Source organism: Danio aesculapii, chromosome 3 (genome assembly GCF_903798145.1).
Source record: "Danio aesculapii chromosome 3, fDanAes4.1, whole genome shotgun sequence".
Classification (NCBI taxonomy): Eukaryota; Metazoa; Chordata; class Actinopteri; order Cypriniformes; family Danionidae; genus Danio; species Danio aesculapii.
The window spans coordinates 30830821-30849488 of NC_079437.1; the positions used below are offsets into that span (position 1 = coordinate 30830821).

The 18668-nt window shown below is 38.8% G+C and overlaps 1 protein-coding gene across 1 annotated transcript in view; it reads left to right on the plus strand.

Moving 5' to 3' along the window:
* The window catches only part of mylk5 (myosin, light chain kinase 5), a 36845-nt gene that overhangs the window by 555 nt on the left and 17622 nt on the right, over window positions 1–18668 (plus strand). Inside the window, exons 2-5 of the mRNA XM_056452699.1 lie at window positions 10007–10156; window positions 10337–10489; window positions 13655–13822; window positions 15674–15709. Coding sequence (XP_056308674.1) covers window positions 10007–10156; window positions 10337–10489; window positions 13655–13822; window positions 15674–15709 — 507 coding nt within the window. The remainder of the gene's footprint in view (window positions 1–10006; window positions 10157–10336; window positions 10490–13654; window positions 13823–15673; window positions 15710–18668) is intronic.

An 18668-nucleotide genomic window follows, 5' to 3' on the forward strand; every position in this document is an offset into this window, starting at 1 on the left:
TTAATTTAGCTTTTTTCCCCCAAAATGAATCAAATACTGAATCACAAACTCTAATATCTAGTATTTAGCTATTATATGGCACTTATAATATCAAATATAAGCCTGTAGAGTGATGTTCAAGTGCACTGAAGAAATAAACTGCCACCTCATATTTCTACTTGATCTAAGCCAGTTCCAGTTTATTATTTGAAGACCCACTATTGCGTAAAACAAAGGCACTTCATAATAATAATAATAAATCTTACAGTCTATTGTGCTGAAATGATCACAGATCCTCTTTGTTTTGAAAGACTAAACAGAACCAGAGATTTAATAAATTACAATTATACATGTGATTATAGAAGTTTCAGAAACTATAGATGTTTTTATTAAAAACTAAAAGCAGTATATCATTTTAATAATGGCGACGCAGTGCCGCAGTAGGTAGTGCTGTCGCCTCACAGCAAGAAGGTCGTTGGTTTGAGCCTCGGCTGGGTCAGGTGGCGTTTCTATGTGGAGTTTGCATGTTCTCCCTGCGTTCACATGGGTTCCTCCGGGTGCTCCGGTTTCCCCCACAGTCCAAAGACATGCGGTACAGGTGAATTGGTTAGGCTAAATTGTCCGTAGTGTATGAGTGTGAATGAGTGTGTATGAATGTTTCCCAGAGATGGGTTGCAGCTGGAACGGCATCTGCTGCATAAAGCATGTGTAATTAATAATTTTATTACAGTATGTTATACATTTTATATACCTTTAAATTTTTTTGTTGTCGCTGTTATTATTAATGACAACATTAATATTAGGATTTAAAGAGGTGGCATTTTAGAAATGCAGCAACAGATAATTGTGATTAAATACATATATAATTTTAGAAAAGTTCATCATTTGATAAAAATACTATTTTAAAAATGTAAGTGATCCTGTGTGGTATGTTCCTGTTTGGGCCCTGGGGCACAGTTGAGAACTACTGATCTAATCTATACAAGCTATTTTGTTGATTTACATCATTTGTTTTAAAAAAAATATATATCTGACCTAATATCATTGTAAGACCTCATTTTAATTTGTCTGAATCAATTTAAAAAACATTCTTTTAAAAAAAAATCAATGGGATAAAGGGACAAAAGGTTCTGTCACTGAAGTTTTGTCATCACTTACTCACCTTTCACTTTTCACAAACCTGTTGAGTTTCTTTCTGCTGAACACAAAAGAAGTAAACCTGTAACTGTTGACTTCCACAGGAGTTGTTTTTCCTACCATGGGTTTCAATGTTTACAGGTTTCTAAACTTTTTTCAAAATAACCTTTTTTTGTGTTTTAACAGAAAAAAGAAACTCATAAATGCAACATACTGTAGGTGTTATGAAGCGGACAGGAGACAGAGGTAAGGAAACGTTAGGGTGTTTATTAAATGACAACAAGGAGCACATGAAGGATAGCCAGGAGGATCAGGAATGATGTTGGGGTCTTTTCCTCCGTGGCTGGGTAACAGGAATACACGAGGATGGACAGCACACACCAGATACAGCTGACAGAGGATGACACAGACTTGGAAGGACTGGAAGACAGGACGATTCGGGAGGACCAGGAAGACTAGGAGGAATACAAAGAGAACAGGTAAGTAAATCGTTTGTTTTAGCTGAGGATGACTACGCTGAGTGGTCGCTCAGTTGTCCGCTTTCGTCGAGACGAGCCCGGACAATGAGCGACTGGAGTGCTGTGCTTTTATCTGGTGCTCGTGAATGTGATGCAGCTGTGTGCTCATTAGAAGTCAGGTGATGGTGATCTTCGTGAGTGGGGGTCGTGAGAGCCTGACCAATCCATGACAGTACCCCCCTCCCCAGGGCCCGCTCCTGAGGGCCGACACCTCCGACGCCGTGGTGGTCTCCCTCTGCCTCTAGGCGCTGGGAACTCAGGGTGGCTCTCATGAAACTCCACCATGAGACTAGGATCGAGAATATCAGCTCTGGGAACCCATGTCCTTTCTTCGGGGCCGTACCCTTCCCAGTCCACCAGGTACTCCAATTGGCCACCACGACGTCGGGAACGCAAGATCTCCTTCACTGCGTAGACGGCTCCTTCTTCTAGGAGCAGTGGAGGAGGGGGTTCCTCTTCGTGGTCAGGCTCTGTGGAGGGAAGAACAGGATCGTGATAGGGTTTCAGGAGTGATACGTGGAATGTAGGGTGAATACGGTAGTGAGAGGGTAATTGTAGTTTGTAGGTGACGGGGTTAACCTGTTCCACGATGGTGAAGGGACCAACAAATCGGGGACTTAACTTGCGAGAGGGCAGTCGCATGCGTATGTCCCGGGTGGATAGCCACACCTTTTGTCCGGGTGTGTATCTGGGTTCTTCAGACCTTCTCCTATCGGCGGTTACCTTGCTTCGACGGACTGCCCTCTGCAGATGTTGATGAGCCTCGTCCCAGACTCTCTCGCTCTCCCGGAACCAGTGATCCACTGCGGGGACATCAGATGGTTCGCCATCCCAGGGAAAGAGCGGTGGTTGGAAGCCCAGGACGCACTGGAATGGCGTGAGTCCGGTGGAGGGTTGCCGCAGTGAATTTTGGGCATATTCTGCCCAGCCCAAATACTGGCTCCAGGAGTTCTGGTGACCACTGCAGAAGGTCCTCAGGAACCGTCCCACCTCCTGAATCTTCCTCTCTGTCTGCCCGTTGGTTTGGGGATGATATCCAGAAGAGAGGCTGACGGCCACACCTAGGAGCTTGAAGAAGGCTTTCCATAGACGTGAGATGAACTGTGGACCTCTGTCCGACACAATATCTTCTGGAATACCAAATGACCTGAAGACTTGATTAAAGATATTGTCGGCAGTTTCAAAGGCTGTGGGAAGACCTTTCAGAGGGATTAGTTTGACAAACTTTGAGAATCTATCTACTATGACTAGAATACAGGTATTACCTTCTGACGAAGGGAGGTCAGTGATAAAGTCCACTCCTAGGTGTGACCAGGGACGGTTCGGAATCGGCAAGGGATGGAGCTTTCCAGCGGGTAGATGACGTGGGCTCTTGGATTGGGCACAGTCCTTACAGCCCTGAACATATTGCCTCACATCCCTTGCCATGTTTGGCCACCAGAATCGTTGGGATACTAGCGAGAGAGTATTGTTGATCCCTGGATGTCCAGTGCCTAGCGAGGTATGTAAGGAGTGGATCAGATCTACCCGGTGTTCAGGTGGTATGAACTGCCGATGAGGAGGGCATCCCGGCGGAGCAGGGGCTTCCGGAGTGGCAACGACTGGAGGAGCGTTCCAGGTGATCGGACAAATGGAGATGTGTTCGGGAAGAATCTTCGTTGGGAGTTCTTCATGATCGTGATGCTCGTGTAAACGAGAGGAGAGAGCGTCTGCTCTTAGATTCTTGGGTCCTGGACGATAGGAAATGGAGAAATCAAAACGTGAGAAGAAAAGTGACCATCTGGCTTGACGTGGACATAGTCTCTTGGCCTCTTTGATGTATTGGAGGTTTTTGTGATCTGTGATCACCTGGAACGGATGTTTGGCTCCCTCCAACCAGTGACGCCACTCCTCCAAGGCTAGCTTGATTGCTAGAAGCTCCCTGTCTCCTATGCTGTAATTCTGCTCCGCCGGGCTCAACTTCCGAGAGAAATAGGCACAGGGATGCAGTCGGGGCGGTGTATCATGATGTTGAGATAATACTGCCCCGACGCCGGTGGTGGATGCGTCCACTTCCACCACGAAAGGAAGATTTGGGTCAGGATGAGTCAGGAGTGGGGCCCTTGTGAACTCCTTCTTAAGAAGGCGGAAGGCTGCGGCTGCTTCTTTGGTCCACTCCAGTCCTTTGGGTTTACCCTTGAGGAGATTAGTGAGAGGTGATGTAATCCTGCTGTAGTCCTTGATAAACCGTCTATAAAAGTTAGCAAACCCAAGAAACCTCTGGAGCTCCTTAATGGAAGTGGGTTCTGACCAGGATAGAACAGCCTCAATTTTCTTCCCATCCATACGTATACCGGTTTGGTCAATGATGTATCCCAAGAAATGAATCGACTTCTGGTGGAATGAGCATTTCTCCGCTTTGAGGTAGAGGTGATGTTCTCTCAATGTGTGTAGGACCTCCGCAACGTGTTGGCGATGTTCGGCCTCACTCCGGGAGTAAATGAGGATGTCATCTATGTACACTATTACACAGTGGTGAAGAAACTCCCGGAGGACTTCATGAATGAAGTTTTGGAATACGGAGGGGGCGTTGACCAGACCGTAAGGCATGACCTCATATTCATAGTGGCCAGTAGGGGTCACGAATGCTGTCTTCCATTGGTCCCCCTCACGTATTCTTATCAGATTATACGCGCTGCGGAGGTCCAATTTAGTGAAGACTTTAGCTTCTCGGAGCTGTTCCAAAGCGGCTGGTACCAGAGGAAGGGGATATCGGTATTTTACTGTACCGTTATTTAGGACCCTGTAGTCGATGCATGGACGCAGCCCTCCGTCCTTCTTGGCCACAAAGAAGAAGCTTGAGGCGGCTGGTGATTTTGAGTGACGTATGTACCCCTGACTCAGAGCTTCCCTTATGTAATCTTCCATTGCCTGATTCTCTGGAAGCGAGAGCGGGTAGATCCTACCTCTTGGCAACTGGGCATCTGGAACTAGGTCGATCGCGCAGTCCCATGGCCGATGCGGCGGTAGCTGGGAAGCTCTCTTGGGGCAGAAGACATCATGAAAGGAGCTGTACTCCTTAGGAATGTGGATAGACTGCTTCTCAGGAGGGCTCTCGACCGATGTTGCAAACAAAGAAATGGGGTTCCGACCTTGAAGAGGGAGATTTGGAAAACAGGCAGGTGTACATCCAGATCCCCATTTCTTTATCTCTCCTGTGCCCCAAGAGATGATGGGATCGTGCTTCACCAGCCACGGGCGCCCTAGAATGATGTCCATATTTGCACCCTCCAGAACCAGAAATTGAATCCTCTCTTGATGTAACAACCCCACTTGAAGAAGGATGTCTTCGCATTGTCGATGGATACGGGTCGAAGATCGAGTGCACTGGGTTATCGGTTGTATCTGGTATATATGCGAGGACGCCTCAGTACGGAGGTGGAGTTGACGACAGAGGGATTGGGAGATGAAGTTCCCTGCTGACCCGGAGTCGATGAGGGCTGTGACAAGGAGAGAAATAGAGGCAGTAGTTATTTGTACGGTGGTAGTAAGTGGTTTACATTGTTCAATATTCGTACTGAATACACTCACTGAAGTCCGAATGGGACGAAGGGGACACTCCATACGGGTGTGTCCACTGACACCGCAGTATAGACACAGACCCCGGGTCAGCCTCCTCTGTCGTTCCGCTGATGTCAGTCTTCCAGACTCTATTATCATGGGTTCTGGTTCTGGAGAGGCTGTTGACTCAGGCGATTGGAGGAGTGCAGACGAGGGGGTGATGGTGTCCTGTTGATAGGAACGGAGACGATCGGAACATCGGAGAGAATGTTGGATGAATCTCTCCAGACCCATTGTATCATCTAATGTGGCCAGTTGGATTCGGAGAGTGGGTTCCAAGCCGAGCCGGTACGTGGTCAACAACGATCTCTCATTCCATCCACTTGCAGCTGCTAGAGTGCGAAACCGGAGAGCATATTCCTGTGTAGATAGAGTACCTTGCTTTAGATGATACAGCTGCTCTCCAGCGGCTACTTCCCCATCAGAACGTCCAAACACCTCTTTGAAATACTCCGTGAAGGTAGTGATGGAATTCATGACCGGCCCGGCTTGGTTCCAGATCGTCTCAGCCCATTTAAGTGCAGGTCCAGAGAGTAGAGATACGATGTAGGCGATCTTCGACTTATCTGTGGGATATAGAGAAGGTTGCATTTCGAATATGAGGGAACATTGTAACAGAAAACCATTGCACTCCCCCGCTCCGCCTGAGTAGGGCGCTGGTCGGGCCATGGGACTGGAAGGAAGGGCCGAAGAAGAAACTGTGGAGGCGGAAGTGCTCGGTGCTGGTGGTGCGTTGGAAAGTGGAGCTGGTGGCTGTAGAATCCGCTTCAACTGGTCCACCAGCTCTTGAAGGTGATCGGGGGTGCTCATGTTGTCGTCGTTATAGGTCCGGGCTTCTGTTATGAAGCGGACAGGAGACAGAGGTAAGGAAACGTTAGGGTGTTTATTAAATGACAACAAGGAGCACATGAAGGATAGCCAGGAGGATCAGGAATGATGTTGGGGTCTTTTCCTCCGTGGCTGGGTAACAGGAATACACGAGGATGGACAGCACACACCAGATACAGCTGACAGAGGATGACACAGACTTGGAAGGACTGGAAGACAGGACGATTCGGGAGGACCAGGAAGACTAGGAGGAATACAAAGAGAACAGGTAAGTAAATCGTTTGTTTTAGCTGAGGATGACTACGCTGAGTGGTCGCTCAGTTGTCCGCTTTCGTCGAGACGAGCCCGGACAATGAGCGACTGGAGTGCTGTGCTTTTATCTGGTGCTCGTGAATGTGATGCAGCTGTGTGCTCATTAGAAGTCAGGTGATGGTGATCTTCGTGAGTGGGGGTCGTGAGAGCCTGACCAATCCATGACAGTAGGTTCATTCTGAAAACGTAGCCCAAAATACATTTCAGGAGATTGCGAATTATGTAACCAGAAGTACGTACCGTATTGTTGCATTTTGTCTTTAAAACTAATTCTACTGGGCTTACCTCCATGTGGACGGCTTTTCCGCTGTTACCAGTTTGTCTGGTAGCTCGCCATGTACGTCAGCAGACTTGAGATGCAGAGAGGAGTTGACCACGACGACAGGGTTTAAGTCTAGAGAAGAACAGTTCCAGAAAGCAGATAAGACAAAAGCAGAAGCCAAAAAATAACATAAACAAGTAAATAACAGGGTGAGAATGTGGTAAAGTCTGAAATTGTGGTAAAAAAATCAGGCAAGGGCTTTTCTTTTTCTGGATCGCTTTTTAAAGCTGTCGGTTGGGTTTAGGGAAGTGGGTGTTCGGGTCAATCTGTGCCTTTGAAAACACTATTGGTTGGGCTGGAGGAGGGTGGGTCAGTCGATTGGTCAGTCAGTCAGTCAGTCAGTCGACAGTGGGCGCAAATTTCACTCGAGAGAGAAATTTAAGATCTGAAAATGCATACACATTGGCATCTGGTGGATTCGCGAAAACAAAAACTGCAAAAAAAAAAAAGCAGCTCCTGGGATGTATTTGAAACTCTCCAGAAATGTATATAGAGGTACATTTTCAGAATGAGCCTGGGTTGCATAAAAGATTGGAACCATTCGAGGGAGAGTAAATAGTGAGTACAATTTTACTTTGGAGTGAACTATCCCTTTAATATGTCATGACAGGAAGCACAGGTTGGCATTTTATGTTAATAGTAAAAGCGTTTTAATCATTTTATTTTCTTAATTTTACTTAGTTTGTACTTTCACTATAGATGTTGCGAAATCCTAAATACTTTTCTGTGTATTTCCTTAACGTGTACTTAAGTGAAAACAAAAGTGCACATTCTCAAAGTGGCCCCAGATTTATGGACCCTACCTTATCTTAAGTGCCTCAGGATCTAAATTACTGACCAGCCAACATGTCACTATTTGCAGGAAATTCCTTCCTTGCAAATCTGTACTGCAGACTTTTGTTTTGTATCTAGAGCAGTGGTTAGGATGGGACATGCATGCTTGATGGCAGTGCTCTTCAGTGTGATTACAACACTCCAGTTCCTTCCGTTCATTTCTTAGATCTTATCAATCTTAACAAGATGGTCAGAGTGCAAAGAAAAAAACTAACACCATTTCAGTTTTTTCCTGTCAGTAAAAAAGCCACCATTTAAATGTTTTCGGTGTATAGTGTTGCTGTAACAACCAGACAAAAAACTGTGTTTGCATTAACAAACAAGGATGACATGGTTACATTAGGTCAGGTCAAAAGAGAACCATGTGATCTATCAAGTCAGTGATAACAAAAGCGTTTGCTCCATTGTTAAGAGGACTAGATGGACTTGTTCTTTTAAATGAAATTATATGTCATGCAGTATGTCCCTCGCCAGAATGACTTTAAAAAGACCACATTAATTGATCAAGATTCTGCTTCAAATGGACAAACCCTGCAAACTAAAAAGTACAAAGGAGCCCTGTTATTTTATAAGGTCACTATATTCAAACACATACTTTTGAAAGGTTAATTATAATATATGACGCTCCACCCAGGTCCTTGTATAAAAGATATGTGGCACTATTTTAAGATGAAACGGGTTTGTTAGAGGAATGTCAGATGAGGTTAAAGGCTAGCAAATCGCAGTTTTCAGGCTGCTAATTTGAGTTACAACTTATTTTGTTGCACATCTGCTGATCATTTGAGTTTGAGTTTTGCTGTACTCATGTGACTTGTAAAATAAGTATTGCTTCTGGTGGCACTGGACAGAAGGTGTGATAGCGATGATGTTGAAAGATACAGCAACTGTTTAGTATGCATTCAAGCTTCGTCCTGCTAGAGCTTATTGTTTAACATTACTGTATTCACGAGTCTAATATTAACCTGTCATTACTGCACAAAAGAATGATCTTAACCAGTATTTTATGGAAGCGCGTTTCCTCTATGGTATAAAACATTAGGCAATAATTATTTTTTACATCTGACAACAAAATTGTCAGTTTGTGAAAGCTAATTCTGGCTTTTTTGTACTGAATTGCACATTTACAATTTTGCTATTGTAATAAAAAAACTGAATTGTGAGATCCACACTTCCATATCCGAGGAAAAATGTAAGAACAGAAACAAGTATACTCAAAAATATGAGCCAGAATTGAAAGATTAAGACTTATAACTCAAAGAAAATATCAGGACTGTGGGATTTGTAATGTGAAGGACGCTGACAACAGAGTTCAGGATCCAAATGCAGGTTGACTATGAGAATGGTCAGGCAAGCAATGGTCGAACAGATACAAGCAGAGAATCCAGATTCGTGGTCAATAAACAGGTCAGTACGGGCAGCAAGCAACGTAAACAAACAGAACAAATCGAGGGTCAAACACGGCAAGGCAAAGGAAACATGTCGTAATCAGTATAACAAGACTCAGCCAAGAGGTGTGCGTGTGTGCTGTGTATATAGCCCATGTAATCAGTTCATAACGATTCCCCGGCTGTGTGTGTGTGATCAATGGAACCCGGAACAGGTGCGTGTGAGCGGTGCATGATTGGATATGTAGTTCTTCAGTGTGGAGTTCTCCAGTGATCCGCATGTACACCAGCGATCTGCATAGATTAGATCGCTGGTGATTGTAATAAGATAAAGACGCACAAAAATAACAAGTCATATTTGCAAGATGTAAATACAAAATTCGCAAGAAAAAAAGTGTGAAAGAAGGCAGAATTATGATATGTAAACATGAAATTCTATAGAACAAAAATCAACATCGCAAGATACAAACTCCAAATTCTGAAGTATAAAAGTGACGATTCACTCAAAAAATGGTGTTTTCTGTTTGCTCAAACTACTTATTTAAAGTAAGCTGAAACAACACAATTCTTGAGTTTTTTCTTTGCAACAACATAATTGTGTTATGTTCAATCCACTTAAATCTGTAAAAAACTAATAGGTTACCTTAAATCCTTCATGTCGTCCCAACACAAATTGATTGTGTGGAAGCCAGCATTTTTGACAGTATTTCGAGAAGTAAAATAGGAATTCAGAGGATAGAATTGCTACATACAAAATAAATCTGGATTCTAAAATGTAGGCTAAAAACAAGTCTGCTTTACTGGCAGCTTTGCAACTACTTTATCTAATATGCCGGCAATTAAAATACTTCAAGTCTTCCACTTCCACATTTTTGGGCAACAAACAATGGTGTCAATCTCAATGAATCAGTGCTTACGAACAAATAAGTGAGCAATTCAACGACTTAGTCACTTCTTCCCTACTTATTTGTATCTAACAGAAAAAGTCACTTGTCCTTCCACAGCAAATTCTGTTGTATAACAGACATACTTATATGATATACAGATATGTTGTACGACTAATCTCATTCTGCTTTCCTCTGTCAATCTAGTGAATGGCAATTACAACCACACAAGGCATCAGGATCCACCTCTTTTCACTAAGCCCCTCGAGGACTGTATAGTGGATGAAGGAAATGACATCACATTGAAAGGAAGTATCACTGGGAGCCAGCCAATCAGCATTTCCTGGCTTCATAATGGTGAGCCCAGTTGTTTTTACTTTTTACAAAGTTCATAATACTTATTTTGCTAACTTCTGAGTAGTCTAAATATGTGCACTAACTATAAATATATGTGTAGAATTGTGTACATACTGAATGTGTATTTTATTTAGTTTATATGTAAGTTCCCTGTAAAATCAACCTTTCTACCATTTTTAGGCGAGACTGTACGATTTGGTAAATCTTCATTAGAGGAAGAAAAAGTGACTTTGGTAGTGAGGGAGTGTCTGCCAGAAGATGCTGGGGCTTATACCTGCATGGCTGAAAACACAGCCGGAAAAACATCCAGCAGTGCAGCAGTGTGTGTAAGAGGCAAGTTACAGCCATGTTTACACTGCAGGACTTAAAGGGTTAGTTCACCCAAAAATTGAAAATTATGTTATTAATTACTCACCCTCATGTTGTTTCAAACCCCTGAGACCTTCATTCTTCTACAGAAAACAAATTAAGACATTTTAGGTGAAATCTGAGAGCGCCCTCATTCTCAATAGACAGCAAAATGCTCCCAGCTCACTCAAGAAAAATACCAAAAAACATTGTTTGCATGATGGTCTCGGGGGTATGGAATAACAAAAAGGTGAGTAATTACTAACAGAATCTTCGTTTTTGGGTGAACTAACCCTTTAATGGCCATTTATAATCTGTTATATATACATATCTGATATCTGCAATTAAGTTATTTACTTATAATAAACAACCTATGATAGATGGAAAAAAGCACAGGTTGAAACAGAATTAAAAATGGTGTGATTTACAAAGTGAATTGGACTGCAGTTGGCGTAGATGGCATTCACTACTGTTGATTTTTAATGGCAAAAGACTTAATAGGCTAAAGTCAGGCTGCCAATGCATATATCTGATTCCTTTCCAAACTGATCAGAGATCATCAGAGACTTCCAAGTTGGTAAATTAGTGGCTACACTGTAAGGGTTTACTCAAATTAGGTACAGTTGCCTTGAACCACGCCGAAGCACATCCCCTCTCCCCCAACGGCTTGCACTCACACTGCATTTTGCCTTCGGAGTCGGAGCACGCTTACGTCATCGATGATGCGACTCTTCAGTTTAACAGGAATAGACGTGCTCTCTCTCAGCACAGTAGAGATTGCTTTAGTTAAATCAATTTAGTCGTTTGGGATGCACTGACACACAGTCAAATATTTTGCCGAACAGATCCAAAAATGTTGACGCTCATAAATGTTCATAAAGTCATTGTGCTGCACGTATTGCTGAAGGAGCAGCTGAGGGGGTTGCATCTTTAATAAGCTATGACAGTTTGTGTTCATTGAAAAGTAAGAATGATTAATTAATCCATATTAAGCAGTCCCTTAAAAGTGACGTCGCATCTTTAGTTTCGGGCTCAGGCGCGCTTTGTACTCACACAACAAGTGTACCACGCCAAAGCCCAACCAAACCACGCTCTGGTACACCTCCTTTAGTTGTCAAACAAACCGGGAAATGTGTCCGGCCATTGGACAGCCTAGTGTGAGTGCATCTGAAAAAATATAAACAGTGATGCCATAAAATAACCTTCACGATTACCAAAATAACTTGTGATAAGTTCTTCAAATAATCATTTTGTCATAGTGTTAAGAACTCTAATAATTTAATAATTCTAAATCAAATCTAAATAAATCATTAATTAAATAATAAATTGACCTTTTCCATCAGATGTGGTTGTTAAAATCTGTAACTTCGACTGAGTCTTTTCAAAAGTAACATTTTGGTAATAATTAGAATTAATATCTTTAACCTCTTAAGGCCCAAGGTGTTTTTTAACATGAATTTTTTATTTCTCCTTGCTATTTGGGCTTATTAGAACCTAATTAGAATAAAAACCTAAGTATCATCTTTTGATATGATGTACTTTTAGAGAAAAATGATGTCCATATATGTGGACTCGTGCATAAAACACTTTTTCCAGATTTTTTTAATGCATATTTAACATAAATTTTTTTTCCCATTTTGGACAGTTAAAAATGGTGTTTAGGACATTTCATATGCTGCAAAACAGTTGCAGGATGACGCTGTATGTCTGTAACAAAATATAAAACATTAAAAGTATTTTAAATAGCCACTTAAGAGCTAAAATGTGCTGTTTACTTAAATGTGGACACTCAATCCCTAGGAGGTTAAGTTATTAATATGAAGTCTTTAGTGTAAATAAGGTTAAAATGTGTATGAAAGGGATAAACACTAACAGGGTGATCAAAGTCTTGAATTATTTTGCATTAACAACCAGCTGGATGTGCTTTATGCCACTTATTACACAGCTACTTCCCACATAAGTAAGTGGCTGAATGTAAAACACAGAATTTTCATTTTTGGGTGAAATACTACTTTAAGTGCTACAGTACAGTCCCACCGCTTATTACACAGCTTTTCACCAAATAATTGTGAGTACAAGATATATTAATTTCAGACTATATTGATAAAAAATCCTATTAATTTGTTATCTTATAAACTATTAGTGTACAATATATTACAATCCAAACTTTATTTATAAAGCACTTAACAACCACTAAAGAGCAGCCCAAAGAGCTGTACATTACAATGAGTTCACAACATAACACTTATAAAACATATTTAAAATAAAGAAAAGATTTTAAGATGGGATTTGAACTAAGACAATGAAGGGACCTGCCTAATGTAAAGAGGCAGTGCATTCTATAGTCCTGGGAGCAGCTACAGCAAAGGCTCGGTCTCCTATAAGCTTATGCTTAGCATTCGGCACTCTAAGAAGCAGCTGATCTGCTGAGAGCAGAGACGCAAGATGGCAGTTTCTGTGCTCGTATGAAACAGGAGACATCAGGTCTTTGATATATGGATGACATAACTAAATAACAGTAAAATGCTGTTTGCTGTTTTATTAGCAAATGCAAAACTCCTAGGAAGAAGATGGTAATTCTTACCAGTTGTTATCAGAGAATAACCTGGAAAAACCACTGGATGGTGTGACTGACTAATCCGAATGCAGTATTCCAGAGAGCTGTGTAATGAAATACCATATGCCGAACACTAGCAGTAAAATATACAGAAGTGTTTAATAAATAGGTGCATTATAGGGATAGTTCACCCAAAAATTTAAATTCGGTCATTATTTACTTCCCTTCACTTGTTCTAAACCTGGTTGAGTTTCTTTCGTCTGTTAAGCGCAAAAGAAGATATTTTGAAGAAAGCTGGCAATCAGTGACCATTGACTTTCATAGGAGAAACAAATATGCAAGTCAATAGTTACCAGTTTCCAGCTCTTTAAAATATTTTCTTTAGTGTTCAACAGAGGAAAGAAAGTCTTAAAGGTTTATAACCATTTGAGGTTACGTAAATAGTTGATAAATTAAATAGTTTGGTGGAACAAAACTTTTACATAGGTTTTTAATGTTAATTCTAATGTTGTTCTCTCTCTCTCTTTCTCTTTCTTATTGTTATTATACCACACCATATTGCCCAATTTCTTCAAACCAAAATGAATCAAAAGACTATGAATCAATTGTTGGGGTCAACAACAATATTATCAACAAATCTCAGGCTCATTGTCACACTCCTGACCTGCTGAACGGGACATCAGAGGACACAAGTGTTTGTAAGGCCCCAGAGTCTCCTCAGACAGGAAGTCCTGTAACAAACTCTCCAGTACTCAAAAAAGGTGCGTCGAAAACTACAGCCCTGTCTGATAATTAATCTCATACATTCAAGTGTGGGAAATGTAATTTAATACATGCAATGTTTCTGTTCCTCCAAAGCTTTAAACTCTATTGTCATTATTGTACTGTCACTTACTAAACTGCATCTAAAATGTTTTGAAATGACTTTCATACAATTCACTGTAAGGAATTTATATGACTACTAAATTACTATATATTTTTATACTTATTTGTTTTATGTATTGTACTTTTGAATTTTACATTTTATATCTACATTTTGACAGATTATTTATTATTAAATAGACATATTTGTTAAACTTATATTCTCATGTTCATTTAATTTCATTTAAAACTAAAATCACTAAAAATAAAATAAAAATTCAAACATTAAATAAGCATATTTAATTTAACAAAAATAAATAAATAAATAAAAATACACACTACCGGTCAAAAGTTTAAGGTTAGTAGGATTTTTAAATGTTTTAAAATAAGCTTCTCCTGCTCACCAAGGCTGCATTTATTTCTTCAAAAATACAGTACAAATTGTGAAATGTTATTGCACTATAAAATAACTGTTCAAAAGTACTTTATATTTAAGTGTAATTTTAAATTTGTGTGTGATATTTTAAAGATGAATTTACAGCTTCATTACTCCAGTCTTTAGAGTCACATGATCCTTCAGAAATCACTCTAATATTAATTATTATTGTTATTATGTTAATTATTATTAGTCAATAAATAAGTACTTAACAATTTAAAAATAAAATTACATTTAATTAATGCCACCTTGATGAATCAGAATAATTTTATTTAAATGATTAAATAAAATTAATAATTAAAAAAACTGACCACAAACTAGTGAATATCCACATCCAGATTATTTATTATTAAATTGACAAATTTCTTTAATTATATTCCTCTTGTTCAATTCATTTTAAACCCTAAATAAAAACACTAAATAAGCTAATTTAATTTAACAAAAAAATTCTAACAAAAAATATATACAGTTGAGGTCACAATTATTAGTCCCCCTTTGATTTTTGTTTTCTTTTTTAAATATTTCCCAAATGATCTTTTATTTTTATTTATTTTTTATTTATTATTTAGTTTTATTTATTAATTCTTCTTTTTTTCTTTATTTATTTTATTGCTTCCCTTTGTTTCTGTTTTATTAAAACAGCTTATGATTAAAAAGTGATAATAAAAATATCCTTTTCAATGAATTCTTGTAATGTCTCTTGCAATGCATCTCTCTCGCTTAATAAATGACCAGAAAATACAATGACTATGAAAACAGTAATAGTAATATTTACTATTAAGCTATTAAAACCATTTAATTCACTCTTTGACATTTTATTTCAGCTATCCGAGTTATTAAAATACGTTTTATATACATATATTTTATAATATATTTTTGCCACAGCATTTCAGTCATGTTGAGCTCTGTACTTTGACTGGACTGTTGCAACACCATGCCTTTTTTGTTTGTTTGCTTGTTTGTTTTCTTTTTCAGCTGTTCTGTTTTAGACTTGCTGCTGTGCTTAGGATCATTGTCCTGTTTTTGTTTTTGTTTTTTTTTCATTTTTTGTAAAAGCTTTACATTGTTGTTCATCTGAAGTTTTATTTTCCAAATTTGAAGACCTGCCAAAATCAGATAATTGTTTTATATCCAGATAAAAATAGTGCGGTTATGTTCAGCATTTCCTTTTTGTTGACTATTTTTCTTAAACACACACACACCTGATTGCATGACTCCTCCTATACATGATAGTCAAAGCTTATGTTATCTCTTAAACACAAATGCACCCGCAGAATTCTTGACATATTTGTCTGCTGCGTCTGTGTTTTTACAGAAGTGCATGTCAAGCGGAGGAGCAGCTCAGGTACAGGTAAGGCTTTCATTATGTCTGTCTTATACTTTCATTTCAACTTTTGCACCTTTTTAGTTCCTTATTCCTTCATTCAAGCACTTATCCATCCTACTATACATTAATTCGCCATTAATTCACAATATTACGCAACATTTTTCTGAATTCCAGTGAAGATTTTCTCTTTCCTTCCTCATTTCTTGATCTCGAGCCTTCCACACCCTCACCTGCTTTTCTTAATATTCTAATCGCATTCAATGAATTTGAATCCTTGTTTCTGCAATTGAGAGTTAAAGAGCAAACCACTGTGACCTGCTTCAAAAGAGTCACTTAATTGCTCCAAGCAGACTGTGTTTCACTTCAGTGATCTTAGTTTCCAGGTTGTTTTGTATACAGTAAAACAGGAAGCAGTATTTTATGACCTGGCAACAAATGATCGTCTTTATTTCTTTTAAGCCAAGACATTGCAGGTGATAAAAGTTAAGCAATAGACTTTGAAAAAAATTGATCCATTAGTTAATGTTTGTTGATGTATTTACTAACATGTACAAACAATGAGCAATACATTTACTACAGTATTTATTCATCTTTGTTAATGCTAGGTGTTTATTGTTAGTTCTTGTTAACTCACGGTGCATTAACTAATGTTATGAATTTGGATTTCAATAATGTATTAGTAAATTAGACAAGATTGTTTACTAAATAACGGACCATTATTTTATAGTGTTACCAATAATAGTCATCATCATACTTTCCTATATTACTGGGAAGAAGCCTCATTATAGGCCTTATATTATATATTGTGGATATAGTGTTTGTTTGTTTTTGAGTTGTATATAAGTCTGTATGGGGCGTCACGGTGGTGCAATGGGTAGCATGATTGCCTCACAGCAAGACGGTCACCTGTTTGAGCCTCGGCTGGGTCAGTTGGCATTTCTGTGTGGAGTTTGCATGTTCTCCTCGTGTTCGCGTGGATTTCCTTCGGGTGCTCCGCTTTCCCCCACAAGTCCAAAGACATGCGCTGTAGGTGAATTGGGTAAGCTAAATTGTCCGTGGTGTAGCCTATGTGTGTGAATGAGTGTGTATGGGTGTTTCCCAGTGATGGGTTGCGGTTGGAAGGGCATCCGCTGTGTAAAACATTTGCTGGAATAATTGGCGGTTTATTCTGCTGTGGTGACCCCTGAATAATCAGGGACTAAGCCGAAAGAAATGTAATGAATTAATGAATATATAATCAGTTAGATTATATATGAACATCTTTAACAGATATGATCTTAAACAGGTCTTACAGATATGATTGAATAAATTACAACTGTGGTGAAAATTAAAGTGAAGATTTAAGGCTCAGTTTAGGAGAAAAATATAGTATTGCAATTACAATTGAAAAAGACACAGATTGATAATGTGCAACAAAAGTTAAAGCACTTTAAAGTCTATTTTTCTTTATACGAGTCTGAAAAAGCCAAAGGGCCTGAAATCTCAAAATTGACAGGTGCATAAAAAAAGTTTTAATCTGCAGAGTTTCACCTTAAATACTACAATCGTTGTAGCCTGAAGGAGTATTCTTTGAAAAAAACAGCATTTAACATCAAATTATGGCTTAGATGATATAGCGTGTGTTTATCTCTAACTTTAAAAATAGATCAGCAGTTTAATCTGTCCACATACAGACCAGACCGAGCATTTAAAAACAGAAATTTGCCATGTAATGAGTCTATTCTTTGGTACTTTTCTGTTTGTAACAGGGCTGAGAAGTGAAACACTGAAGGAAGGGTGTTTACTTTCAGTCTTTTGGTCTTTCATGTAAAGCGCACTGCTATCTGTGGTCGGCCTGTAATAATACCATAATAATAGGTCTGTTTGAAGACCATGAGGTCATTAGCAGAGCAGGCTTTTATCAAGCCAGACAAACTCATTTGAGTGTGTTGATTTGAATAATTGACATTTCAGCTTGCTTTCACATATACAGTATCATGTATGCAGTATTGTGCCAGAGCTAAGTGCTTTGAGTGAGCTATAAATTATAATATGTAAATAATTATGAAGTTTGATAGGGGAAGAGTATCAATGGTTTTCTTTTACAGCAATGCACTGTACACAATTTTGTGTAATATATTTTGTATATATATATATTTTTTTTTTTCATAAAATGTGTACTTGCAATTTTAAGGTTTCATAATATAATATAATATAATATAATATAATATAATATAATATAATATAATATGATATAATATAATATAATATAATATAATATAATATAATATAATATAATATAATATAATATAATATAATATAATATAATATAAAAACTTTTTATTACAATTATAATTATCACAAAATTACAATAATTACATTATTACAATATTAATGACAATGCTCTCCGTATTTGCTTGTTACTTTAATTTATAATATTATAAAATAAATATTATTTTGTTGTCCTGTTTGTGTTTTTTTCAATCACTTCATATACTATAACAACTTAATGTCTGAATATATTAGAATATATAATAAACAACTCTGCTTTCTACTTTTTAGTTTTAAAAAATTTGAGGGGGGGTTGGGTTGGGTGGTGTCCTGTGGCTACACACACACACAATGAAAACAAAATCGGTCTAAATACATGTTTTATTTGAGAAAATGCTTTTTTTAAATAACCACCAACCATTAACAATCTTAAGCATGTAATTTTTATAAAAATCATGAAATGAAAAGGAACAATTAATAGCAGGTGACCTATTTCATGTATCATGGCAATGCCCAGAAGTCCAACAATTTTGGAGAGAGGTGCATGAATACCTTGTAAAGATATTGCAGACCCAGTATGGTGATCCCTGTCCCTTAAGCCACATGAATAAAGCTGAATTACAGTGGATACAGAGCTGTGTCATGCTAGGCAGACGGGTGATTGTTAAAAACTGGAAATCTTCCAGTAGACTTCCGAGTGGATCTTAGAGTTAGGATGGGTTGCAGCTTTTGA